The 14,123-nt window shown below is 37.3% G+C and overlaps 1 protein-coding gene across 1 annotated transcript in view; it reads right to left on the reverse strand.

Moving 5' to 3' along the window:
- The window catches only part of LOC145999587 (uncharacterized), a 30,070-nt gene that overhangs the window by 11,794 nt on the left and 4,153 nt on the right, over window positions 1-14,123 (reverse strand). Inside the window, exons 2-5 of the mRNA XM_083136623.1 lie at window positions 12,142-12,291; window positions 8,536-8,662; window positions 5,894-6,105; window positions 1,707-1,860 (exon numbers count right to left, since the gene is read on the reverse strand). Coding sequence (XP_082992749.1) covers window positions 1,707-1,860; window positions 5,894-6,105; window positions 8,536-8,662; window positions 12,142-12,291 — 643 coding nt within the window. The remainder of the gene's footprint in view (window positions 1-1,706; window positions 1,861-5,893; window positions 6,106-8,535; window positions 8,663-12,141; window positions 12,292-14,123) is intronic.

Here is a 14,123-nt window from a genome sequence, read left to right on the forward strand (position 1 = left end):
GTTTCAAGAAATTGCTTTCTTAGTTGTAGATTGTAAATCTGTTGCTATGCTGATCAAGAGCGAATGACGTCATACCTATTCAATTGCTCATTCCTTCTTTTTTAAAATATATACTTTTTCTTTCCATGACTAACGTAACATTTATACGAGGCACATTCAGGACGACCTTCCAAATAGCAGTTAGCAGCACAAGACTTCTTCCATTAATGAATTTACACACTCCATGTATGTCATATTATTTGGCCAATAATACACTTTAATTTTTATTATCTTTTTCCTTATGTTTTCTTTCATCCAAAGTACCATAAAAATCAGAACGTTTCTTCATTTTTTGATGAACTTATTTCAACCGCATTTCACATTAGTGTTGTTATCTTGTATGGAATACTGTTTTCATATTCAGAAACTGCAGGATTCAAGCTTTACAACGATATATAACATGATAGGGTTCTGTAAACATGAAAAATCAATGCAAGTGTCTCAAAATCATGGAACGACCCTGTACGGTTTCATGTTGGCTGTCTGAATTATTCCATGCATAATACACACCACAGTTTTGGGGGGGCAAGAATTTTCGAAAAAAGTGTGCATTATACATGAGTAAATATGGTATTTTGGGTGTTTCTACGTTTACAATCTTTACGAAATGTGAAACCCATGTATGCTAAAAAGTACATAAAAACATTAAATTTTCCTGTATTTTTTTCAGTTATTGAAAGAAAAAAAAGTAAAGACCTTACTCCAACTGTTGCATGCTCGCGTATACATTAACTTCACCCAATCTAACAATACACATGCAAGTTTGGCACCAATATTTATTATCAGTAGGTAGGAGGTACCGCCTGTATTATTGCATCATGTTTATTCTCGACATCTCTCTCCAGAAATGATCGCGTACCCTCTTCAAGTCATTCATGGGGTCATGCGTACCACAGTTTGAGAACTACTGCCCTAAACTGCTCCTTCCCCACAGCCTTTCCTTGAGGTGAGCTGGGAAAAGAAATGTCTGTGCACTCACTGGATGGCCACAGGAGAAAACTTAGTATTATTTTACTTATCACCTACGTGAAGTTTCGTGTTTCTGACGTGCTAACCATCTCTGCTCCAGACGCCGTATTCTTCAAAATTAATTGGAAATAACTGTCCAATTGTGCAACGCAAAAACTCTCAATTTCATGTAGGTAATACTTAAACTGCGTTTACCACATCTATCATGAATTATTTTACTTGTTCTCTTGGGAATATCAAATTCCAATGGCACAGAAAAACACATGAACGGAAAGAGTACACATTAAAGATTTATTTATCATAGGAAAATGTCTAAAACTCCCATTTGATTAGCTGTAACTTGTTGTTGCATTTTTTTCTCCATAAGAAATGAATGGAAATCTCAAAATTCTTATTGTACTTTTCAAACATCATGCCCAGCTTAACAATCAACATGAAAAATCGTTTTCACTTGCAAATTGGGGAGATTTCCGTACTCTCTCTTATAGTTGGGGTACTTTTTAGTAGCATTCTGATGTTATTGAAATGAACACACCTGGTGCGAAACTGTCACTATTCACTTTAAACTTAGTACTATTTCCGAAATAAAATACTGGATGAAAAAGATAAGAAAATCCTAAATGGCAACTTTTCAATACAAAAGTTAAAATGCAGCATATTCCTTTCAAGAATTGCAAGTAAACATTTAATACAATTACCATCATATCTATAGCCAAACTCTGGAGCAAATTCGTTTTTTAACTTGTATCCCCTGATGACCCTCACAGGATTTCTAGTCTGTGAACTCATGCACAGAGCCAAGTTCCCCCTTGACAGCGTTTGGTCCTTGGACTGAGGTGCTGTCCTTAGATTCTGTAACAAAAATGAATACATATTTAGATATTTTCTACATACAGCACATAATAAAAATATTGTTAAGCTATTTGTTTATTGACTTCTTATTTTTAATGGTTGAGTTGTGAGACATACACATGTCTTTCATCTTATAACCTACAGTTTAGTTTTTAATAATTACAATATTTCACAATTTAAAGGAAACGAAAATTCAAGCATAAATGTATGTGCTAACACACCTTTCCTTCTTCTATTTTGGTTATTGTACGACCCTTCTCTACCTCTTGTGCTAATTGCCATGATGAGGATGAATGATAGAATAAACACAACTAAAGGATCTATATCTTAAAGAAGGTTCAAACCTGGGAACCTAATTTAGACATAAAGCAAACAGGTACGCCAGGGTCATTGCCTGAGACCGTGAACCTCATACGAGCAAGATTACAGAATTGACGTCTGTTAAGCTACCAAGGGAGGACATATCAAACATTTGTAAGGTGGGATAAAAACTTCTATATTTACTCTCCGACATACTCTCATCCTCTTGGATGAGTTGAGCTCTGAGCAAAATCCAGGAGGGAATTATGAAACACCCTGTAGAATATCTCCCATCGTGAAGCTGGTTCAAAGAAATACAGTGGAACCCTGATTTTTAGAGGCACATACAAGGTGTACAACTTTGCTTCCGCCGTTTTTCGACAGGTGGCAACAACAGGAAGTAGCGGTCGAAAGAAGCAGATTGCAGACGTCACGCAGTTAGCTTGGACCTCTGTCAAGATAACCCCATTCAAACATTAGTCGAGTGGTGTGTGCATCGTGAAGTTGTTCGCGATTGAAAATGTCAGTGTACGAGCCAAATTCTCGCCATTTGCGGGAGGTTCTACTTTTTTGTTTCAATATGAAGAAAACTGCGGCTGAGGCTCACCGAACGCTCTCCACTACGTATGGTGAGGACGCTATAAGTGAGAGAACCTGTCGTGAGTGGTTTCAACGCTTCAAGAACGGTGACTTTAACGTCGAAGACCGGCATAGTGGTGGAAGACAGAAAGTTTTCGAAGATGCAGAATTCGAGACATTGCTGAGTGAAGACTCGCGTCAAACTCAAGAAGAATTGGCACGATCATTGGGAGTGACACAGCAAGCCATTTCAAAACGTCTGAAAGCCATGGGTATGATTCAGCATGACAACGCACGACCCCACGTTGCCAAAGTGGTGAAAACGTACTTGGAAACATCGCTCCCTCTGATTATCACCTGTTTAGATCAACGGCTCATGAACTGGCTGACCAACACTTCCGATCTTATGAAGAAGTCAAAAAGTGGATCGATTCGTGGATCGCCTCCAAAGATGAACAATTTTTTAGACGCGGCATTCGTACGCTGCCCGAAAGATGGGAGAAAGTAGTGGCCAGCGATGGACAATACTTTGAATAATGCCTGGGTAAGCAATGTTTTTCATTCCAGCGTCATATTTTTGGGGAAAAACGGCGGAAGCAAAGTTGTACACCTTGTATTTTTGGTAAATAAAAAAGCAAAATTTCGGTACCAAAACAGTCGATTTCGGGTTCAAAAGCGGTAAATAAAATAAAATTTTGGTGTTATAGCGGTGAATAATCACATCAAAAGTGCTATATAAAATGACATTTTGGTTTTAAAATTGTGAACATAATCCTAAATTTGATTTAAGAACTGCACTTCCCTTCTAATAGCACCTTTATGTAGTTACCAGAGTATTAAGTTTATTCCTGTGTAAAGGGGTCCATTCTTGCTTCTCAAATATTTACAGCAGAATTCATCCATTTTCCGTGAATTGCATAACTCACAGGATACTTCAGAAAGTGTCGCGTCGGTACATAAACGGAAAATTTCGTGTTTAAGAGTATATTTTGCATTTTGCAGTTAATTTCGCATTATTTCGTGACAAAACAGGGTAGAAAATGCACCTCAGACCTTTCAGAAACATGAAAAATGAACATTACAGCATGTTATTTCATATTTCGTGTTTTCGTCAGAAACGAAATTTGCATGCCTCTACTGATTTTACATTTTCCCCTTCCCCCCATTACATATACATTCAATCTTGATAGTCCCAGCACAGCAAAATGTTAAAAATTTTCCCGCATTTTAAGTTTTTTTCAGCTTGGTCCCCTGAAAAATGTAAAATTCAGGTTCCACTGTAATGAACTTATTTTTACTCCCAAATTCAGAGTGGCACAAAAACATTTCATTTTCACTGACATTCTCAGGCTTATAGATGAATCTGTCTTCTTCGCTCAGGCTTATTTCCAAGACTTTTCTAGGTTTCATAGATTCCCAGATCATGGAAACCCTGAAGAGAGGAAGGTAAAGTAACTAGCTCCATCTAGTTTCCTGCACTTTTTGACTATCTATGCACTCACATGTCTAGTTGGTTACGAAGTACAACACAAAGTGGTCTACTTCATTGATTTGGTGGCATGTAATGTATTTAGTGTCTGTATGTTTGCACTATATTCTGGAATGGTGCACAGTGTAGTGCAGTGTTTCCCAACGCATGTGCCACAAAACTTCGTAGACTTCGTGATATTGCTGGTAGAAATTAAAATATTCACTCAATAACACAATATTTATTGTTACGCAAAGAACAAGTGAATAATATTCAATATAAATTTAAATAATATTCAAGAAATTAACTTATTTTACAGGTGTATTTGCTAACAGCTAAGATAAAGCCTTAAAGAAAAACATTTGAATTATTAATGACACACTTGAGCTTGTTGCTTCTTACACAAAAGTTCAATTCGTGGTGGATTTGAAGACAAACACACATGCATTTCCTGTTCAACTTAGAGATCTCTCTCCCGCTTCTTGTTTTTGATGTTTGTTAGTGCCAAAAAGCCCAGTTCGCACAAGTAGGTGGTTGAAAAATGTAACAGGGTATTAACTGCTTCCGCTGTTATTGCTGGGTACTCATTCTCTGCTAACATCCAAAACTTGGTAAGTGGTAGTTCAACATCTTTCAGTTGAAGTGTTCAGTCTGTCTGAAGTTCTGCGAGCTGCTCTTCTTTCTCCAGAGAAAGTTCGGTGGTTGATTCTGGGGGCAAAGCATAAGGATTGCGCACCCAATCATAATTGTCGACAGTGATGGAGGGGAAATATTGTGCCATGTTATTCTGAAGAGCAACAACTGACTTGTGAAGGCAAGCTGTGCTGTTGCCAAGTCGAACATCAGTCACCACTCGCACTGTGGCCAACTCATACGTTAGTGTGCCGCGGGATCTCACTACATAGTATAGTGTGCTGTGAGCAAGAAAAGGTTGGGAACCACTGGTGTAGTGTATGGTCAAGTGATATGAGCTGGCCAATCAAACGAATGCTGAAAGCAAGCGGCAGACATCTTTCAAGCTTCTGAACTTGAACACCACAATTGTTGCATACAACATCAACTCGGTTGAACACAATTTCCTTGCACCAGCCTGACACTGGTGTGCCCCTGCACTACACCCAGTGTCCAAAAGTGCAGCAAACTAAATGGGGCTACTAATTACAGTTACAGTAGACTCGCGATTATCCGAGCTAATTGGGACCGAGACTACCTCGGATACGGAAAAACTCTGATAATACGGAGATACTGTGCTAATAGGTCGTAAATGACAAAACAACACTTAAAACTGTATAGTAATTATTTATTACTAGTACAACATAAATGAGAAGGTTACTTTTTCAAAAAGTATTTCATAGTTTTTTGGACTAACCTCTTTCCTCTCTTCGACGCTGCGATGTAACGCCAACGCTGTAGGAAGAGTACATCAAGCGGCGTAGACTCTTCTTGCTGTTCAATGTAGGTTACAGCAGCTTCGATCGCCTTCTGCCCTCAGAATATGATAATGTGACAATCGGATACACCGACAAAGTAACGAACACGTGCAGGGCGGACGGTGACTTGACTCCAACTTACTAGTAAACAAACAGGGGATGCGTTATGAGGCGCGATGTTTTCCAACCACTCCCTCGGTTAATCACGAGTCTACTGTACTACCAAAGCCTGTATGAGCATATCCACATCACATACCTTGGGATCTGTTTTTGTTCCTTTCAGGTCCCTTCCACCCTCTCCGGTATAGGTGAAGCTCTCCCCCAGATCGATATCATCCTCGTAGCCTCCAGACAGTGCCAACGAATAAGCCCCGTCTTTACCCCCGTGAATCCCAGCGACCGTGGGTCTGTGGATACCGTCAGCCGAACACTCCATCCGGGTTTCCCATAATGTGCCCACCTCGATTCCTGCAATGAGTAGCATGTATGTAATATCAGAATATTAGAAAGAAATTATTTGCTTTTCTGAAGCCAAACTTGCAATAATTGAATGTTGGTACATCGTACTGCAAGACTGACATATATTTCTTCATAATCCTATATAAATATGTATAAATTCAATGGGATTTGGATTAACGGAAGTTGCAATTTTTCACGTATACGAGGGTCACTATTTATATTTTGAGCCTAACAATGAAAAAACAGGAATTTGGCATTGAAAACTGCTTTATTGTTTTTCGAAGTATTCTCCTTTATGGTCAATACACTTTTTCATTCGTTCGAACCATTTGTCAAAGCAGTTTTTCCAATCTTCTTGAGACACCTCCATAATATGGTTTTTGAACGCATCAACGGCATCTTCCGCCGACGAAAATCGTTGTCCATGCAATTTATTCTTGACATTCGGGAACAAGAAGTCATTGGGTGCCAAATCAGGACTGTACGGTGGATGACCCATCAATTCGATTTTTTGACTGTTCATAAAGTCGGTTGTTAGACGAGATGTGTGACAGTTGGCATTGTCTTGATGAAGAATGATCCGACGGCGTTTGTTTGTTTTCCGTATTTGACCGTTCTACGTTCCTCTAAAGGCACAGTTGCCACATGACCAGTTTTCCCGAAAAAACAGGTGACCATTTGTTTCGATGTGCTTCGAGCGCGAACAACTTTTGTTGGATTGGGTTCATCTTAAAACACCCATACAGTCGACTGCTGTTTACGTTCCGGCTCATATGCATATATCCATGATTCGTCACCTGTTACAATCTTATGTACGTCTTTTGAAGCACCACGATTGTATTTATTGAGCATTTGTTTGCACCAATTGACGCGAGCGTCTTCTTGAGTTTTTGTCAAATTGTGTGGGATCCAACGAGAACATACCTTTCTCACAGCTAAATGATCATGTAATATTTTATATATGCTGGTGGAAGTAATGCCTATGGTTGCCTCAATCTCACAGTATGTCACATGCCGATCTTGCAGTATTAGGTTTTGCACAGCATCAATGTTTTCTTGAACAACTGATTTTGGACGACCTTCGCGAATCTCGTAGGTGAGCGAATGGCGGCCACGATTAAATTCGTTATACCAGCGTTTCACAGTGGCAAAGGATGGGGCTTCATCGCCAAATGTGGAAGTAAGTTGATCGATGAACTCTTGTCTTGATAATCCACGTCGAAAATCGTAAAAATCATCGCACGAAAATGTTCACGAGTTAATTCCATTTTATTGTTGTCACGCAATCTCCAAGGCAACATAAACAACACAAATCAAGCTATTGACAAAACATTTGAAGTACGTTATGGTCAATAATGCCAGACGATTCCGTGCAAACGTCAAATCGCGCCTATCTTCAATCAGTGTTGCCAAGGCTCAAAATATAAATAGTGGCCCTCGTATGGAGAAAAATTCAGAATTCCCGAAGCCAATAATTCACGGAATTCAAGGATTTCCCAGTGAGTAACCACCCTGTTTGAAATGTGGTAAATGTAAATATATATATAAATGACAATAACCCTATACTAGCAAAATTTTTGATAATTCCTTATCATAATAAAACATTCACAACAATACACCAAGAAAAAAGTGCTCGCAGGATTCTAACATGTTTGCTATTTCACTTCCAATACTCTTAACTGCTCACTCCATAAGATTGGTTGGTTGGTTGATTTGGTGTTTTAAGTCCACTTTATGCACAGTAAGACTAATCAGAACTGGACCTACAGTTTAAAGTGGGATCCACCAGGTATCGAACACAGGATCCCTTGATTACAAGGCAACAACGCTACCACTGCACCATCGGAGAGGCTCATGAAAGTAGTTGAAACCATGGCTTCTTCCTAGAGTATCAATATACAATTTCAACTGTAACTATCGGTATCATTCAGTATCCAACTCAAGTATAGTTTGTCCACAACAAACTTAAAATTTCTTGCTTATCGCTTTTTCTTTGTTGGAAAACCTACTATTAGTGCATTACTAAAAATTGTTGATTTTTCCAGAAAAACAATAAATTTCCTTGGCATTTCTACAATAGTAACTGCAGTAAATTTCCTGACTTTTCCAAGATTTCCAGACTGGTAGACACCATGGTGCCTGAACCCAGAACAAATTACTAAAAATTGTTGATTTTTCCAGAAAAACAATAAATTTCCTTGGCATTTCTACAATAGTAACTGCAGTAAATTTCCTGACTTTTCCAAGATTTCCAGACTGGTAGACACCATGGTGCCTGAACCCAGAACAAATACAATCCTTTCTGGGTTTCGTGCTTGTTCTTTCATCCGTTCTGTGCAATCACCATTCATCCTCATTGCCGTGATTAGCCAAAATTGGCAGAAAAGCGACATAAAATATATCAACAACAACGACGATACCCAGCTTAAATCTATTTACCTTCAATAGCTCCATATATATTGGGTCTACCTTTCGGGAAGATAAGCTTCGGTTTCCTAGGAATGTAATCAATACTGGTCTCTTCAAAGGAAAAGTCATAGTCACTTTGTGACTCATCATAAGAGTCCTGAAGAAGACAAAAGAAAATATTATCAAAGCTTGGTTCATCCATGCCAACAACATAATACAGGGTGGGCACAAGGCTGCTTTCCCCAAAACAAGACTTCTTCATTTATTGGGGAAAGAGACTTTGTGCCCACCCTGTATAAAAAAGAACTCATCTTCGCATGTTGTAAGGTTGTAAAGGATAATTATGAAACCGAAACACTTACATATTGGAGACTGCAGCATTAAAAGCAAGGCTAAGCCAATACCACTTTGAACAATACCGAAACTGATACCGATACTTGAAAATTGCAATAATTAAAGTTTGGTCAAAATATCGATCAATATTGGTGTGTAAATATTTTCCAATTATATGCAACAATTTACCAATGAATTTGCTTCAGAATATTCAAGAATTACCTCAGAATACTAAAATAGATGTTATGTATTCGCAAAATTTTTTCATTTAAAATTAGTGCAAAATAAAAATAAAATTTGAATTTTGCACAATTTCCAGGATAACTAGACTCTGCGAAAGTGTCACATGGTTTTTTTTTTGCGTATCACGTGAAAGAACAATACAGTAAAACCTCGTTAATCCGGACCGTAATCTCGACAGGAAAAAAAGCAGAATGCAAGGTTTTAAATGTGGCTAGAAGTCAACAAGAGAACTTCACAAAGAAAAGGCAGTCAACCACTGATGAAATTCTGTTTCCCGCAGACTTTGTACTGTACTGTATAGTGTATTTAGGCCTATGTCCTTTAAATACACCATAATGAACGTGTTTTGTTACTATAAACTGAAATTTAATGCACTTTCTACTGTTCTTTTAGGTTATTTCAGTTAATCTGGACTTTCGTTAAACTGGTCAACTTATCCCCCCCATTAGTTTGGATTAACGAGGTTTTACTATATTACAGAAATGTATCGGCTGGTATCATTACATAAATTCCAACCGATACATCAGCATCGGTATACGCTCAGCCCTAATTAAAAGTTAAAATGAGTCGACTTCCAGATCAACCATCATGTCCTCTTCTGTAGGAACACCAATGCATTTTCTTCCAGTTATCAAATAAATTGTACTTTTATCCATCTTTGGGCTTGTACAATTTAAATGTCTTGCCAGGGCAATGATGGCAGTTAAATTCTTGCCTGTAACAATTTATAAATAGGGCTTGGAAGTCGATGACCCAAAATATCTAAAAAATGACCTATAGAATGACTTTAAAAAATTATTAAAAAATGACATCAAAATTTTAAATGACCTAAAAATAATTTTCACTCTTAAATGAAAGCTTGATTTTTCATAAATTAAAAGAGAGTAGTTGAATAATTCGATAAAACATGTTGTTTGGTAGTTTAAACTACAGAAACAAAGGGAAAAATTAATTAACTGCTAATAGTTTTTTTTTTAATTTTTTACTCAAAAGTTATGAGAACAGGTAAGTGTCTCAGCTCAGCACTATTTTCAACGAATCCACCACACCCATTCACAGTGCACTTGTGAACATATCCCCCCCTTCCCCCTTTGCTAGAAAGCCCTCGAAGGGCCTTAGTCTATCTCCAGACTGCCAGTCTCCCTCCCACAATCCTACCTAGAGGTGTGAAGATCTTCAACAGGTAACGGGGTGACGTGGGGTCAGCACGTCGAACCCCCAGCCATTATAGGAGATATCCATGACCAGGTTACGCTACTCACTCATAGCACCCCAATTTCCTCACGATGGTGGGTTACCACCGGTCCTATACACAGACCGAGAACCCATGCCATCCCGTAGTCGGAGCCGAAAGCACAGCACCTTAGACTCCACGGGCACGGAGGAGGACTGTGAACCTACAGGCCTTGTAAATTTCATCAGTGTTTCAATTCTAGAAATACTACTCATATCCCTTATCCACTTGATTAATAACATGACTAGGGCTTGGAAGTTGATGACCTAAAATATCTAAAAATAATTTTCACCCCTAATATGAAAGCTTAATTTTTTCATAAATTACAACAGAGTAGTTGAATAATTAGACAAAACCTGTTGTCTGGTGTTTTAAACTACTGAATCAAAGAAAAGAAGAAAAAAAAGCTAATGTAGTTTTCTTTATTTTCACTTCAAGGTTTTTCTGTGTAAGTCCTTCACCTCTAAGAGTCGGTCTTGCATGATACAGTAGTCGATCAGCTTCTGAAAATACAGTTCTCATTCACGTACATCAGATCATAATATTTTTACATTATGACTAAAACCAAAGTTTAAAGCGATTATAGTGATCAGCAAGATAACCTCAAAGTAGTCTTCACACAAAGTATTTTAAGTGCTGGAGGAAAAATAAATGTACCACAATTAATTATTTAATCCATTGCCAAACTTTCAGTTAAACATAATATTGTGCATTTCCATTGACCGTATGTCGAACTTGCTAAAGAGACTCTCAGGAAATTTAAATACATAGATTATGCTAGGAAATGCATTTCAAATTCACGAATCAACAGGGAAGAAAAACAAACCTAAAAAATGAAGAAAAATGCAATAAAGATGGCAAAAAATACTGAAAAATAACATTAAAGCCAAAGAGACCGAAAAATGCAAAAATATGCAAAATAAAAACAGTGTTTTCTTGTTTTAACTGAAGGGAAACAGACTGATATCAGGTTTAGCATTGTTTTCAAGGTTTGGAAAAAAATATGATCTTTCATCAACTTCCCGAGTCCTAACCATGACTCAATGAACAATGCCACCTGCATGAGATGTTGATGCCATTCTATCGCACATGTGATAGGGCCTCTTGTCTAATAAAATGTATATTCAGTGAATATAGCTTCTAGTTATACAAAATATATTTTTGTTTCAGACATATAATATACCATATTACCCTTTACAAATCTGAAAAACAATATTCCCCTTCCAGGAGTAATATAGGTTAGAAAATACTTGTTTAACTAATTCAATATCATTAGCCGATAGATACAATCACAGGTGACATTATGCATATTAATACTGAATTTGAACATAAAAAGACATTAGGTGCATTCTGCAACTAGCACAAGTTTAGCATGTTAAACGAATTATGGTAATTGGTTGTTCCGTAAGTCCTTGCATGAAACTTGTGAAGTTCGATCTTACATGAAATCAGGGCCCACTTGAAAAAAAATAATTTTAAAACCCAGTGGGTTTTTCATTAACTTTGGTATTTCAATGATTTCTGAAAATGAAGGAACGTCATAGAGGTGTATACTAATTAAGATTGCATTTTAGATTCTTAGAATGCAACCACGACTGTCATTAAAACTCAAGATTAATTTTGCTATCTAAAATGCAGAACACTTGAAATACTTGTAATATAAACGAAGTAAGTCATTCACACATGTGCAACTGGGAACCCTGTATGTGTCTACTTTTGTAGTCTGGTAACAACTTTACGAGGGATGCACAGAGATGGCATATTTTGACACTCCAGCGTAACACACACACAATTTATTTCTAATATACTGCAAGGAAATATCTTACCCTAAGTCTCACTCGCAAAGCCCTTCTTAGTCCATCCTGACTTCTGAAATCTGAATCCGAATCGGGCGTTTCAGCGACAGGTTTCTTTTTCACCACCTTCGGCCTCCTCCGTGGAGCGCTGGCCCTGAAAACTGGTCTACGTTCTTGAAACTAGAAAGAAAAAAGACCAAAATGCTTCTTGAAACAACCGTTCAACATAATACAAATATGGAATTGCAGGGTGATTAGATATAAGCTGCTTTCAATTTTTCTCTGACGACAGGCAATTAAAATATGAGGCAAAATCTAAATATATCATGAAATGAAATGTTCTTATCAGCAAATTGCTTTTACCCTCGCCTTAGCTACTTTTGTAGTTGAGGAAATTTCTTCCAACAGCTGCTATCAGATATTATAAGAGGCAACTGCTGACCTTGCCTATGTGTTAGCATAATGCATCTTTTTGAGGTGACTGAAGCTTGTAGCCTCCTTAAAATATGCAAATTATATGAGGACAACTGACTGCAGCTAAGCTTCAGATTTCATCAATAAGATAACAGATGGGGGAGTCAAGATTGATTTTTTTCTCTTGGATAACAAATATGTCAATATGTAGAGAAATTAAATTATCAAGTCATAAAAATTAAATTAATGTCAAGTAGGATTACACGAATCAGATTGGTTAGTAACTCCAAACATTGTGCTCATCACATTTTTGCCAAATAAATAAATTTCTTGCCTCATAAGAGAATTCCGTAGGTCAGAAGACTATGAAAAAATACATGGCATGGCTGTAGTGGTAGATCCTTACTAAGCTTATTAAGAACATAACTCAGGATAGTTTAGTGCAATGGTTGCTTGTTTGGGTGTCCAAGAATAGTTTCTAGTCTAAGTATAATGAAAGAAGGTTTACTGATGGGTCAATCCATACCAAACCATCCAATGGTGGTTGCATGACCATTTTAGAAAAAGAAATCATTTTTAGTACGTAAGTTTGTACATGTTTCTAGATATCAAAACCAATGTTGAAAAAATTCCTTGTCCTTGGATCTCCTGGGGCAGCCAATGAAATTTCACAGATCTTCAATTGTCAAGTATTAAAATCCCATGTTACTATATTTTCTGACACTTTTTTAACCGAACTTTAAAAAAAAAGAAAGGCTTCATTATTCTATACCTTAACCTTACAAATTTACATTACCTAATTTTGACCAAACAAGGTGAATCTAAAAGTGTGAGTTAGGTTCATGCAGAGCTTCCTTTATGTCAATTCAATTTTTTTAACGAGGACCCATCTGTGATATTTAACCCCGAAAACAGTCAAAATTAAATAAACGGTCATGTTTGAACCCATGCTGAAAAAAGGGGTGCATTTCTAAGCACTGAAATTTTATTTGCAGACACCCTGCAGGTAGGTCTGCACATAAAAAGAAAATTAAGCCTTAGACTAAACCCATTCATTAAAAAATCTGGCTTAAAAAATCAATTTTTTAACTATTGTTACCCAAATTTCCATCATAATTTTCATACTTAGGATGCAATTTTGAGGAAAACATACTTTGACATGCAATGACCCTGATGTACATCCAATGTTATTGTTAAGTGTGAAGAATATTCTCTCCATTTTATTTTTATTTATAGGAGGTTGATTTATTTGGAACCAGTGTTCAGCCTTTTCCTCTATTTCTCTGTTGAGTGTGTTGAGCATGCTTTTGTTGCTACCAATGTGGTATCATCTGCATATAGAACTGTCTTATGATGAATGAAGTTAAGTAAATCATATATATACCAGGTGTGCCGGTTAATAATTCTTAATTTCGTCGCTGGAAGCAAGGATTGGTGCAGAGTCTCAACTGTTACGTCAGTGTGTAGCCAGGACAGTACCTGTCAAAACGCAGTGGATGTGCAACCGAATGCGAGTGATCGTGATATTGGGTTTGTGTGGTAAACATGTCGACCTTCAAACCAAATAAGGAGCATGTGCGGCACATCCTGCTTTTCTT

Source organism: Lepisma saccharinum, chromosome 15 (genome assembly GCF_977018435.1).
Source record: "Lepisma saccharinum chromosome 15, izLepSacc3.1, whole genome shotgun sequence".
Classification (NCBI taxonomy): Eukaryota; Metazoa; Arthropoda; class Insecta; order Zygentoma; family Lepismatidae; genus Lepisma; species Lepisma saccharinum.